Here is a 14202-nt window from a genome sequence, read left to right as displayed (position 1 = left end):
TTACTGCACTTTCAAGTACTGATTAATGCGCAGAGATGTTTGTCTTCATCGCTAGCTGAAAATGTGGCCTATCACTATGTAAATTTGAATTTACACCTAATTAAATATTTAAAAATTGTTATCTTTCTGTTGCCCTTTTGTGAAGACAGAATATTCTAGGTACAGTGTCTAACGGTTTGATATAAAACAATGTTTATAGTAATATGTGTAAAACCTGTTGACAAAGTGTAGTAAAACACTGTCGATTTGAACAAATAACATCTTCCAAGTACTCTTAGAACACAGATATCTTAGCTGGAATATAATGGATTTTACTTACCATGGTCTAGCAGAGAGTCAAGGCAACTGATAATTTTACACAGACTAGATTAATTGAAAATTTTATTTTCTTAATTATTTGTTTTGTTTATTAATAAAGAGTTGGACAATTAGTTTCGAGCTGAGAAATCTATTTCTTCACATTTTCTTTTTCATATCAAAAGATCAGTAAGTATATGATCACTTTCAAATGATGGAATGTCCGCAGATTTTATTGTAATTTGAAGCATGTGATGCTGTCTGAGAACTTGAGTACTCTTTGAGCTGAAACAGGTAGGATCTGGTTCCGGTCTTCTGTTGCTGAGTGTTACTCTTATATTCAATGAGCAATTCATTGTCGTCTAAAAGAAATCAGCACTAGAAACTCTCCAGCTTCCTAGAGTTTACTGTCATGAGTCCGACGGCAGGACTGTTAGTGTGGAGCTCTTTTGTTAAGTTGCACCCCACTGTTGGCAGGGGCTGTTGCAGTGGTACCCAAAGTCTTGAGAGGATGTACACGTGGTCTGTAGTGGCGGCTGTTGCCGCTGGAGAAGGGCTTGCATGTACAGCTTCAAAATGTGGCCATCACCCTGCTCCCACAGGGTGCAGAGGGGCTTTCTTGCCGGAGGAAGATACTGGAGAGCATCCAGGGGCAATGCTATGTTCTCCCTGGCTCCCATGCATGGTTCTGGTTTAATTTCTGCCTATTTCCACAGGAGCAAGCAAAGGCAACATGTCAGCTGTTGTTATTGTTGAAGTTAGAAATGGAATGCCTTTGATATAAATTGAAGGGACAGTCCTCCAATACATTCTCCCCTTCCCTGTCATTTGTGGTTTTACATAGTAGGTGCTGAAAGAAGTAGCACTTGGACCATTTTGAGCAATTCCAGAGAGAAGGCTCAGTAGGAGCCCTGCTGAATTTATGAAGCCTCTGCAAGCTCAGTATTTTATTTCTCTAATGGAAGTTTTTTAGCCAGCCTTTTTTCATTACCAGTTGTGCATGGAAATCAGAGAACTTTGCAATGAGATCATAATTCATTCTTTGTATATAAATGTTACACATACAAACTGCATGGAAAGAGTATGATTAATAATGCAAAAAGTAGCAGTCAGGAGAAGAGGATGTTAGCATTAAGGTTGGCATTGCAACCTAAATTCACCCTCTGTACATATGCGTTATGAAAAAGTCTTTACCTGCGTGAACACTCAGTACTTTCCCAGAAGACTTTTTCCTTACTCAGTGCATGAGATGAAAAGTACTCAGTTAATGAGTGGCTATTAATGATGTTTTATCCTCACTGTTTGATGTGTGGCCTTGAACATTACTTACAGCACATCATTCAGGCCCTGCTCAGACGTCAGGATTATTAATTTCCTCATAGGCTTTTCTATGCTGCTCATCACTACAGTATCCAAGTGCTTCACAGGTTTTAAATTAATTTTATCTCCACAAAGGCTCAGTGAGGGAAGCAGTATTATCTCTGTTTTACAGATGGGGAACTGACAGAGATTAAGGTCAGAAAAATTCACCAAATTTGGATGTACATTTTAAGACATATGTTTGGATTTATGGTTCACTTCAGTATATACAATACTTGTGTGTTCAGAAAACAGCACTCACTACTTCAGCTTCAGGTGTTTTTTCATGTCTAGAAATCTACCCCAGCTTTTCCAGTGTGTAAACTGAGAATTGACATTGAATTGATGATTGTTAATAGGAAGTATTTGGTATCTTGTGTAACATCACAGAGTAACTGAGCTTTCTCTGAAAGAGGTAAAACTTCAGAGTCACCTGCAGAGCATGAGAGGCAGTGGCTCCTGGGGAAAGCCCTACCATAGGGTTTCATTATTAGACTGTTTCTTAAGGCTTGCACATGAGTTGGGATTACACAAGCCATCTGAGTTCTCATACTTTTTGCTTGGTTTTGAACTGTAGAAAGATTAATTGGGAATATTGAAATCTGTTTTCCAGATAATTTGGTGAATAAATGTTAATTGAGAGACCATGTCACCTAAATTTTACCTGCTATTTTTTTCTGTTGTAGATATTTAGTGGGTTCTTTCAAATTTACTTTCATTTATTTTCATGGTATATTTGGATTCCTTTCCTCTCTGAAGGCATTTTTACATCCTTGAAAGAGTCAAGAGTAGATCTAGCAAAATGATACTCCTTTCTTTAGGAAAGAGTAGTTGTCAGTTTGTGTGTGTTGTGTCCGCATTTTAGATGGAAAACACGTTTACATGGTTCAGTAAGTGTTTTTGCCTGTATTTTCTCTGTTGGCAGTTTTCTTTACACCAGCTCTTGTTTTAGTCTTGCTGGTTGCTGAAAAAGTAGCAGAGATCATTGAAGATAAGATTGTAGTCCTTTATAGACTCTCAATACCAGTAGTATGGATTTGACCGAAGGCTAAATATTAGTGATCTGGGAGCTAACTTCAGAGGATTTGAATTTGATTAGATTGACCAAGGAAAAAAAGATTTTCCTTTATCCTTTTCTGGCAATTTGTGCTCTGTAAAGGCTCTCTGCTCTGTTTTCCCATTCGTAATATATCTATATACTTTTCCAAAGTTCTTTGAAATCTTTGACTGATTAGAGAAGTGAAATATTTCTTGCCTATCAGAACAGTGGCTATGCATGTTGAAATTGCCAAACTACTTGACAATCTGTTTCTTTAAGTGCTTTTTTAATGTTAGTCTACCTGTTACTTGTTATTAGACTGTGTTCTCCCTGTTGTGTCAAGTGCATAGATTTTGTGAAACTGGAAGGCTACTATGTGTAGAAAGCTGGGATGTTTTGTTCTGTCTGGGAAACACACCTCTATAAGCCAATCAGTTTCTTACAACAAGAGAAAACATATTTTGCAGTAAATTCAGTCAGAGTCTCATGCTTAAGTGTAACCACTTCTTGCTATGGGGAAAAAAAAGAAAATTAGTGAGAACTTGTCTTTACTGAATAGAATTACCTACTGGGTAGCTTGTGTAGTACAAAATGGAAATGATCTGTTAAATAATAAAGGCAATGCAAATTCAATCCATTATTAAAAAGTTGCAATGGTAGTCCAAATACTTCATTAGAAATAACCAATTTATACCCACTTTCTGTAAAATATTTGATCTTGATTCTTGAACAGTCAGGACTGTAGTGGAGAACTGTGGAAACGAGCTAGAGGTCTGTTTTATGAGTTATCTGTCCAGAAGAAACCAGTGCAGTCTGAGAAATTCACAAATAAATCAGAGCTTCAGCTTTGACAAATGTCAGCCGAATTCTTGAACCTACAGAGGGACCTCTGGCGCAGCTCTCTGCCAGTTTGCAGAGCTTCAGCCTAGACATTCATCCTGCAGATTGTAGATTAAGATTTAATCATGTCTATAGATTTCTAATTACTCATGAATATCTTATTAGAAAGCCTTGCTGGCAAGGAACTCCAAAGCACTTTCAGTAGATTATACAGAAATTTGTTCCAGAATTAGTTGCAGAACAGTCATCTGGCACCCAGTTCTTCTTTAAAATGTTATCAAGTTTACTGACAAATGAGAACATAATACTGTCTTAGTTATTCTAGTTCATCGTGTGACCATAAATGTTTTGTGTTGCTTTTTTTTTCTTTAATCTTGAAAAGTTAAAAAGAGTAACACTAAAACATTTTTGTTGATGTCTGTTGTGTTCAGGAGTTGGAAAGGAAGCCAGAAATTCTGCAAAAACATACAAAATTATTTGCTTGGTTTATAGCTTCATTACGTGACTCATGCAATTCTGTACAGAGAAACTAGGCCCAGGAATAATCACTGAGAATGTCTAAAAGGAAACAAATTCAGATACCTTAGTGTACTTATAGGCAGATTAAATCATGTGCTTTTCAAGATATTTGGCCGTCATAAATAAAAAGCAAGCTGGAGAATGGTGTGCATACACAGTTACAGCTCTAATTAGTGCATGCTATGACATAATTATGACATAAGACCATTACTGTCATATTCTAGGAGAAATCATGTGCTCTTCAAACTTTTCTTATGTTTAAAGGAACATCTTAAGCATTCCTCAGACTTTACCAAAAAATGCAGATTTAGGCTCTTGACTTTCGGATTTTCACTTACCTGTATTTATGCTGCATGGTGTTAGAGAGAAGGAAATACCTTCCTACATCCATAATTTTGAAATTTGATTTTAAGTATACTGACAAGACTACCCTTGAATTCTCTTGCTTGTGAAAATTAACCAAGAGGAAAATGCTGTGTCCTGGTTGCACATCCTGATTCTCAGACTCATCTATTGACGCTAGAAGCCTAAATGATGAATTTTTGTGGATAATTTATGAAGACCTTACATCCACTTGGGGGGAGGGGGAAGAAAAGAAAAACAACACACAAAAACACCTCATAATAAAGTAATTTCAGGTGAACATATTGAAATACAAAATGTTTTGGGAGATACATGCTACAGCAATTGCAATTTCAGCAGGTAGCATAGTTTTTATCATCTTGCTCTAGATAAAAATTACTGTTGCGTGAAGGGGGGGAAGGGGCGGTTGCACAGCTCCTATCCTATTTCTCTGTTATTCCAGTTGGAGATCCTAGGTTTCACTGTTGCAGTATTGGGAGACTGTACTATGATCTTAGTTGCTTGTGGGTAGATAACCTGCAGTTACTATGTATACAAGGCATGACTTGTGGAAAATCAGAGGAAGCGTTCATGGAGAGGGAAAGCAAAGCCTAGATTTGTGTATTGCCTCTTTCTCAGGCTAATTCCTTTACCCACAACCACCCTTCTTCACAGCGGTTCACTAAAATGTGCCGTCTGTATTTTTGAAAGATTTGCAAGCTGTTTTCTGTGTTTACAGCAATTTCCTCTATTCTCTTTTTACTGTTGTTTGCATGCAGTTTGCAGTCCTACTGGTTTAAACGAAGCAGAAATAGTAAGGAAGCCATGCACATTTGCATTTTGCCTGGAAATGTTGTATAAATGTATAAAAGAATTCAACAGTTCATCTTTTAATTGTGTAGTATATAATTAGTTATGTGTGCACACCATGGTAATAGTTATACAATTAGATTGAACAGTTAGTCTATTTTTCTGTGTCACATCCTTATTCTGCTTACTTAGGTGGGAGTGCCTTTATCCTCCCAGTTGTTATTTTATCCTCCCCAAGCACATAGTGTTTGGTGGCAGGCAGTGTGCACTGCTGGGCAGGCTACTCATCACCTGCAGAAGCCTGAATTAACCACGGCACTGCTGTCACTCACCTGACTGGGATTCTGTAAGGGCCATGGAGGAGGACATATTTTAGTGGGGGGAACAAAGAGTTATAGCAAAGAGGAAAACATAAATCCTTTGAAACAAGGCTTTGTTAATCCCGGTATCCGTTGAGTAACCTGGTTTAAATGGCTTTATTTTGGAGTGCATATGCATATATAAGGTGGTAAAGTGAAAGGTAATGGGATGTCTTAAAGATTCCAACATATAGCATTAAATGTAAATGCTCCGTACGTAAATGTAAAGAGCCCATTATCTAGTTTTAGCTATACATAAATATAAATCTAACAATACACTTTCATTAAATGACTCTTCATTTGTATTCCTGTAGAACTCTTAAATGAAGTACAGTGCCTGCCTTTTCCTCTAAGTGTTTGTATTGGGTTTATTAATTCAATAAAATAAAAAGCTTGTGGAGACCCTTGCACATTGCAGAAACTGCTCTGTTTATGATGCTGTTAGCGTTACCAGGACTGTGCTGAGCTCAGGCTTGGGTGCTGCTTGGTCAGTAAGCCTTGTGTGGTCTTGGCTCTCCTTCTGTAATCCAAAAGCTAGAAAGCTGGACATGAGGGTGAGGAAGGGGCAGATCTTATTCAGGTCACCAGAGCATGCAGTTACAAGATCATCAGGCCAACAGCATGAGAGCAGAATAGAAACATACAGCCCCAAAAGGACTTGGAAACAGTGCTGCTGCAGCTTGGGTGAAAGGGAACAGAGCTGTGAGTGGAAGACATGCTATGGGATTGCAAATGGATGATCCTTAGCGTCACATATTTTATGGTGCCTTGGTAGTACGCAACAGACCACAGTCTATTTTCATCTAACTTGTAGATAATTTAGCTTGATTGACCATGCTGAGAAAATGGCCATGTATTTAAATAGCAATAATTTTGATGTTTTCTTTACTGCTAGATTAAGCAGGTGAAGCCACGTATAGTGGATTCAAGTCCATCATAATCTGTGTATGACGTGAGGAATCAGTCCTTGTCAACACCAGGACTGGCTGCATGCATCACATTTAATGAGCTTTCTGTTTGGTAGCTTCTGTGGGTGGTGAAAATGGAAAATAATCATTCAAGATTCTTCCTTCAATGCTATGTGTAGAGCTTTAAGTACCAACCACATCGAGAGAAACTAGGCTATGACTGTCATACCTTTGCTAATTTTACAATAATTCTTTTTTTTTTTTTTTTTTTTTAACATAAATAGCTGCAGGATTGCTATATTTTGGTTCAAAATGCGTAGTTAAATCTTCTACAAGACCACAAGTGGGGGATGCTGAGAGTTATAGCTACTCCAGGGACAAAGGGATAGTATAAAAACTGACTTGATTTCAGAATAGTATGCTTTCATTTCATTACTATTTTAAAGTACTCTTTGATCAAAATGGCGAACTCTGCCTGCTCGAAACAAGAAAATTCATTGCTTGTGCAAAGTAATGCTCTGAGTTGTGTGGATTTCATCATCGCAAAGAGGCAGCAAGGTGAGGGAGTGATTTTACAAAGCAGGAAAGCATTGCAAGACAAGAGAGAGCATGCAAAGCAGTCCTTCATTGTCTGTTATTCATTCAATATAATGCAGAATTCAGGTGTCAAAGTACAAACAGTCCATTCCACATGATGATACTTTGGAAAAATGATGAATATGCCTTTAATGATGTAATTGTGGAAGATTAAGGGCAGTTTAGAAAATGCCATAGAAAACTCTGAAGCTAGCCATAAGCATTATTTACTGAAGAATTGCTTTTTTTTCCCCTTAAATAGTATGTGTAACACAAGTTATCTTGTCTTGTAGATATTTTTATAAGGCTTTTTAAATATTTTGCCATTTTGCTGTGTTTTTGCAGTGAAATTGAGTAGCAGAATAAGGGGTGTTTAAAATTAATGAAAAGGTGACATTAATACTTTGAAATGCCAAACTTTAAAACCTACTTAGACTGTTTCTGAAATATTTGTTTACATTTGAACAGAATGATAATGGCATGGTAATTGGCTTTTTTCAAGATACAATCAATAAAATAAAAGGGTGTTATGGAGTACCACCACCGCCTCCATTAAGCTGGTCTGAACAGGCAGGAAGGCAGCTCAGGTTGGATGGGACATGAAGCATCCTGATTTAGTGGAAGTTGTCTCTGCCTGTGGATTGGAAATGGTCTAAAGATCCCTTCTGACTCAAAGCATTCTATGATTTAAAAAGCACAAAACTAAACTCCCAACCCCTGAAACCAAATGTACTTGGAGATTTGATCTCTTCTCAAAATCATGTTAAATGCATGAGTAGTTTTGGAAATATGTCAGTGAACCTCAACATCTTTCTCAACTTTAGCACTCTTTTCTGGGTGTAACATAGAATGCCAGTATAAATTTGTGGTTTGTTTTATTTTGTTTTCATTTCCAGTAGAGATTATACAGATCTGAGATTTGTTGTGGCTGTAAAATTAGTCTGCTTGCCATGTTAGCCTTTAGTACTGTATTCCCACCTACAACTGCAAGAACACAGCTTGAAGGAAATTTAATTAGGAAAATGAGGCAGATGAAATAGGCAGTGTAATGTATATGTGCAATATGAAGAAGAGTAAATACACTTTTCATCTGAATAGTCAGAACAGAAACTATGTTAAACTGGGCTGAAATTTTCTTTTATCAGAAATAGATTTCTTTCATTTTCTAACATTACTACCTAATTGTCCTCCTTATTACTGGGATTAGAAAGGCTACTATCATTAAAGAAGAAACATCTTTTACCAATTATATTTAGATTTTGGTTCCACCTGGCAATGACCTCCTCATTATGTGAAAAATTGAATTCCTTGGAGGAGCAGACTTAGTGAGGTGATTGCAATCAGCTGGGAAACCCTGTGCACACACTATTTGCATCTCATGACCTGCATGCCTACACCTGTACTGCATCAATTTTTGCTTGTTTGCAGGTCATTCAAGCAGTGAGCAGGTAGGATTCAGATGACTGAGAACCTGCTCTGCTGGAAGCATTTTCCTGCCTCACTGCGCTCTGGAATATTCTTTCTGCTGTGTGCTGCTGCACAGCCATGGGCTTTTCCATTGCACCCATAACTCATTTCCCCAATGCCTTTTTTAATACACGTATTGATATCAACTAGAGATGATCATACTTAACAGAAAAAAAAAAAAGGATAATTAGGATAGAAAGCAGCTTATGTATGTCTAATAGATAATGAATAATTGTTGAAGGAAAAAATCCCATAGTCTCCAAATTTGAGAGAAAGGTGCTGAGAGGCCTGCAGTATTACACAGCACAACCAGTACAACCAGCAAGTTTTAAAACACTCACTGAATTTATTTAGTGTGAATCAAGAGGAAGACAGATTAAACAAATATAAATGTAAATACATATATTTAAGGATGCCAGTGAAATAAGATAAAAGTACACGTGGTAGATATATTACAAATATGTGGTATAGTTGATCTAAATTCTATAGATCCTGTGTATGGATCCTTTCAACGTTTAGTGAAAAAGCATTTTTTATTGTTTCTGAAAGCATTGAAAATATTCAGGAAAAGATCCGTGGTGACCCAAACTTTTTGACTAGTAGTGCTGTCTATGTTCATTTTAGTGTATGTGTTGGATTTATTCATGCAGAATGTCAGCTCAACTTGATAAAATCTTACTAACAGCCAAGTCACTTTATCAGGTAATATATAGATATTCTGGCGTGTTTTAACCAGAATGAGAAACCCTTCACAGTGAGGTTGCTGATGAGCTGCTTCAAGAGAAAAGAGAAAGATTGGTTACAGACCCTAATAATTGCTTTCTTTCAGACATCAGCACAAGATAGCACTTGTTTCCTCTGGTAAGGGATTCTGGCATCAAGAGACTTGATTTTTTATCTTGTCAAGTTCCAAGTGGAATATACAGCAAATAATGCATCTCCTCAGACACATAATCTTCTGCTAATTTTATGGGAAAAAATGTATATTTTAGAATGTTTTCAAGTGTTTTGAAACAGGAATGGCTGCACTTTCTACTTGCCCTTGGTGTCCTAGAACATTGTCATTTTCAAAATAGAATAAGGCATGCTGCTTGCTCCGATACTGTATACTGCTTTGAATGTACAGCCATCTGATCAGTTTCTATAACTTGTACCAAGTTTTCTTTTGTGATGTAGTGCCTGACTAGAGCATCTTCCTAACTTGTATTTAATTCTTTTATGGAATCAGTTGAAAAAAAGAGAACTTCCTTCCAAAGAAAAAGCATATTTCACTTTTGAAATTCACTTTCGCAGCGTGTACACATAGAGGTTACTTATGTACCTTACCTTCAGCTGGAGCAGACTCAACAAGTGGGACACTAAATAAGAATTAATCTTTTAGATTAAGAACCGTGAAAATGGAATCCATACCTAGGAACTAAAATGTGTTCAGTGCTTGGGGTCTAGTAAGCACAATAGGCTTGCAAGAAAAGAACAGCAGCAAAAGATCCCATTTGACTCTAATAGTGACTTTCCCAACTGAAGAAAAGTATAAAACTGAATTTTCTGGTTAGTCACTTGGTTCAAGTAAGGTAATGTTATTGCAATGCTTTTGATGTGTCTGAAGTATTGTGTCACATAAAATTCTACATTACTTAATATTTTAACCTGCAGCATTTTGGGTATTTCTGATTGAATTAAATACTTTAAATACTCCAGGGCTTAAGGACCTAAAATAAATGCTGTTGAGGTTGTGCCTTATTTATTTAAGAAGGATTTCCGTTCTCGCCAGAAGGACAGAAAATTTTAGTGAATGAAAGTGAGACACTTTCTGTATAAGAGAAAATATTGCAGCCAGCAATTCACCTTCACATTTCACTTGTTCCAACTGGAAATCCTGGACTGAAGATGAATAACTAACGTGTTTTCCTTAGTCACTGAGATTCCTTCAGTTGAGATATTTAGTGGAGATGTTGCTTTAGAAGATGTAGTTTCTGTATTTTCTAACTTCTTGTGTGCATGGGCTCGTGTTGTGGCAATGGGCATATGAAATATTTGTTGTTTTCCATGCACATATGATTCAAAAGGTATTTAATCACAAATGGCAATGGGAGGAAGAAGTTACACTCTGTCCAGAATTTTGTAGCTTAGCCAAGATGATGAGAAAAGAGTTTAAAGAATCAATGAAAAATTTTTGCTTTGGGAAGAAGTCATACCACTCCTTAAGATTTCAGAAAGATGGGTCAGACTTTCTGAAGACCTGGTACCTTCATAAGTACAGGAGACACTTTCAGAATCAACCTGTTGTCAGGAAAAAGTGAAGTTTGCCCCAATCATCCTAAGTTTTGTCTCTTTCAGACCCAGAGGATAACGTTTATCATGCTGCGGTTTGGCCAACACCTCATCAAGCCCTCTGTGGTCTTCCTGAAGACCGAGCTCTCCTTTGCTCTCGTGAACCGCAAGCCGGTGGTCCCAGGACGTATCCTTCTGATCAGTGCCTTGACCACGGGCACCTGCACTCCTGGGAGAAGCAGGGAAGCTCGGCGTGCTCCTCAGGCCAGGTAGGGTGCTGTGCGGATTTATTCTGAAGCCAGGCGGTGGAGCCTAACACACTTGGTTGGTGATGCAGAACTGCCAAAAACAGTTGCTTAGCAACTGTGACCTTAGAGGTGAATTTCTTTTGACCTTTTCACCACAGATGTATAAACAGCCAGGTGCTACTAAAAGCATTTTAAAGTATATCTGAGGGGCTACTGTTGAAGTTCCATATTATGCTAAACAACGCATCCTGCTTTCAGTAGTGTCACGTGTTCTTAGTGGTGATAACTTCTTTATGGAGAATTTTCAAGTTCATGAAGCTAAGTGTGTGCAATTTGTCAAATCCTGTGTGAAGGCTATTATTTTGGTGGGGGGAGGGGGGGCACAGATTGCTTTATTAATTTAGGTAGGAATGGATTAAATAAACCATCTGTGTAGCAAACACACACTTTTTGAGGAAAAAATGAAGCAGTGTTGTATATAAAACTCTAGAAACTTTATGGGAAGTTCACTATGCATGAATGGTAAATGCCTCTGTTTATTTTATTTTGTAGTGTTGCATATTATTTCATGGTCAAAACTGAGTAACTTGCACTCATTTCAGTGGCTTGAATTGGACTTTTCAGAAACACAAGTGATCACTCCGTTTCCTTAGAGTTTTATGGTAACATTTTCATGGGAGCTCAGTTAGGCAGTGGCTGAATGCATGTTGAAAAAAGTCTGGAGTTCATTTTAAACCTTCTTGTTCTATGCTTTTGTGGGTTTATTTCTTTCATAACTTGGCACGTGATTTACTGATTTTGATATATTTTTTAAATCTGTGAATGTATGTTGTTGTGAAGTGTTCAATCTCCTCCTATCATTCGTGTCTGTAATTCTTCAGTGTGGTGCTTCTCTGTGCACCTGTTCTGAATGTCTCTGTTCATTCCAGAATGCAGATCATTTGGATATATATATATGACAAAGATGCACAGATATCCTAGAGATTTTAAACATTACCATCTCGCTTATATGTTTTAATGAATTAAATGAGCTGCTCTTCTCAATTAAAAGTTTACAATGTATCTGATGTAAATCAAAATGATTTATAGTTTCTTCATATTTTTAGGGAAAATATTTTCATATTTGAAAGGGAGTATCTCATCGGTCAGTGTGAGCCTGTAAATGACAACATGTTGGTTTGTGCATTGTCCAACAAAATGTTTCCTGTACTGGAAGGGGAAGTTTATTAAAGAATAGCAAATGATTTTGCCAGTTAGTTGCGTGAACAGCTGCATTTGTTGTTAAGTGAAGAAGAGATATTTCAGCTGGAAGAGACTTGTTTTAAAGTTTTGTGAGCATTTAGAAGTGTCAATTTGAGGAGCTTGTGAAACTTAATTATTATGAGCTTCTTTCCTTCTTCAATAATTAAAGATTATAAACTGTAGTTGCATAGTTATTGCTGACTGTTTGGCAGATATATTTATTTGCTCAAGTTTAGCTTTGTTATCCCATAATGAGTATTGCAGCTTATTTTATCATGTCAGATTGTTTTAATAGCTTGTGCACTGTAATATATAATATAGTCTTTGTTTCTCTGTTGAATAAATGTTCAGGTAATAAAGCCCCAACACTTCCCGCTCATTACAGGAAAAAAAAAATAATAGAAAAGATCTTGATGCAAAGGCTGGAATATAGTATGTAAAATAGAGCAATTTGCAGTTGTAAGCTTTTAAAATGTCTATGTAATGCGACATTTGTCTCAAGACCTGGCAGTAACAAGTGTATTTTCTTTGTTTTATTGCAATAATTTTATCTGCCTTGTCTTTGGCATACTTGTGACATTCCTTTCTTTCGTTCTTTTTTTTTTTTTTTTTCAGTAGAAAATAAAATATTAATGCATGTGCATTAGAGAGACAAAGGAAATCAGTTTGAAGCCAGCTCACTCCAGGTGGTGGCTTTAATTAACTTGTAAGGTTGAAATTCCCTCTTGAAACAGAATGTAGGATTGGAGTGGTATATTTGCTGTAATGGTTTTAAAATACAGTTCTTGTACACTGAGAAATTTCAGATAAATGGTCTTGTGGAGATCTGGGTTTTGTGATTTAAGCAATGCCAAAGTATGCTTGCTCAGTTAACACATTAAACATTTTGTTTTGATTCTTTCTAGCTGTCAATCCTGTGAATTCAGCTTGACATTTGAAAATCAAACTCTGCTAATTGTAACCAGGAGTAGAAGTAGCAAGAATATAGTATTCCTAGTAGGGAAAGAGAGGTCCTGTTTCTAGAGAGAGCTGACTTACCTGACTCAGGATTAGGCTTCCTTTGAATGGGTACTCAAATCCTCTTTAACATAGGAATCCTGCAAGGGAAAATGTACTGATCATTGCATATTGTTGAGTGTAAAGTAGCTGGTACCTTAATTTTGAGTAGGGGGGTCTGTCATGAAACTGCAATCTCTGCTGTCCCAGCTAAAGAGTGTGCATGCAATTGCCATCTATAGAAAACTCTTTCAGCACAACCAGGCAGAGGGAAAGCTGAACATAACCTAGCATGCAGAGTTAGTACCTGTTCCCCTTAGGACATCCAGTCCCATTGCTGTCACGCAATGGAAAAGCACTTAAGGCTCAAGAGGTTCTCAGAGTCTGTGACATCAAATCAGTTAACTCTTACAACAACACGAAGAGTACAACACTGCTTTGTTCACCCCTATATTTCAGAGTGCAAGATGGGCCTTCCCATCTCCTGTCTGTCTTATTTCAGAGCAGCCAGGCACATTGTCCTGGAGCTGTCTTGTTTCAGGGTGTGTTTTTTCCCTGTTTTGTACAGAAGTGCTATGATATTTTTTCAGCAGTCCCTGTGGATTCTTATGGAGCCAAGAGACTGGATGAGAATATTACATGAAGCATGCATCTCAGCAGTTTGGCAATGGAGAGGAGGTCAGCTGCTTGTTGTACATACCCCAGCAAGCTTACACAGAGACCAATACCATTTTCAATGTAAATGCTCTGTGAAGAGGGTTTGTGAAAAGCCATCTGTGGCTGTCTTGAACAACTTTTAGATATATTAGAGAAGACATCTTTCAGTAGCTGGAGAAGTGCAGGGATGTGTCTGTAATCAGCAGATTCAGTCCTTCCTTCTCTCAATGCACAAGTCAGGAAGTGGTGCAGCTCTTGCATCTGGTAAGAGC

General features: G+C 37.4%; 1 protein-coding gene across 2 annotated transcripts in view; it reads left to right on the top strand.

The window, feature by feature from the left end:
- The first annotated feature begins 10858 nt into the window (after positions 1-10858).
- Positions 10859-14202, top strand: part of FHIT (fragile histidine triad diadenosine triphosphatase) — a 378484-nt gene continuing 375140 nt past the window's right edge. For both annotated transcript variants that reach the window (XM_065749905.1, XM_065749904.1), the window contains exon 1: positions 10859-10974. In XM_065749905.1, the coding sequence (XP_065605977.1) occupies positions 10875-10974 (100 nt within the window). In that variant the 5' untranslated portion in view covers positions 10859-10874. The remainder of the gene's footprint in view (positions 10975-14202) is intronic.

The sequence above is a fragment of the Cyrtonyx montezumae genome, unplaced genomic scaffold (genome assembly GCF_038088225.1).
Source record: "Cyrtonyx montezumae isolate F1298 unplaced genomic scaffold, pur_monq_1.0 scaffold_6, whole genome shotgun sequence".
Taxonomy (NCBI): Eukaryota; Metazoa; Chordata; class Aves; order Galliformes; family Odontophoridae; genus Cyrtonyx; species Cyrtonyx montezumae.
This window is presented reverse-complemented; position numbering and strand designations above follow the sequence as displayed.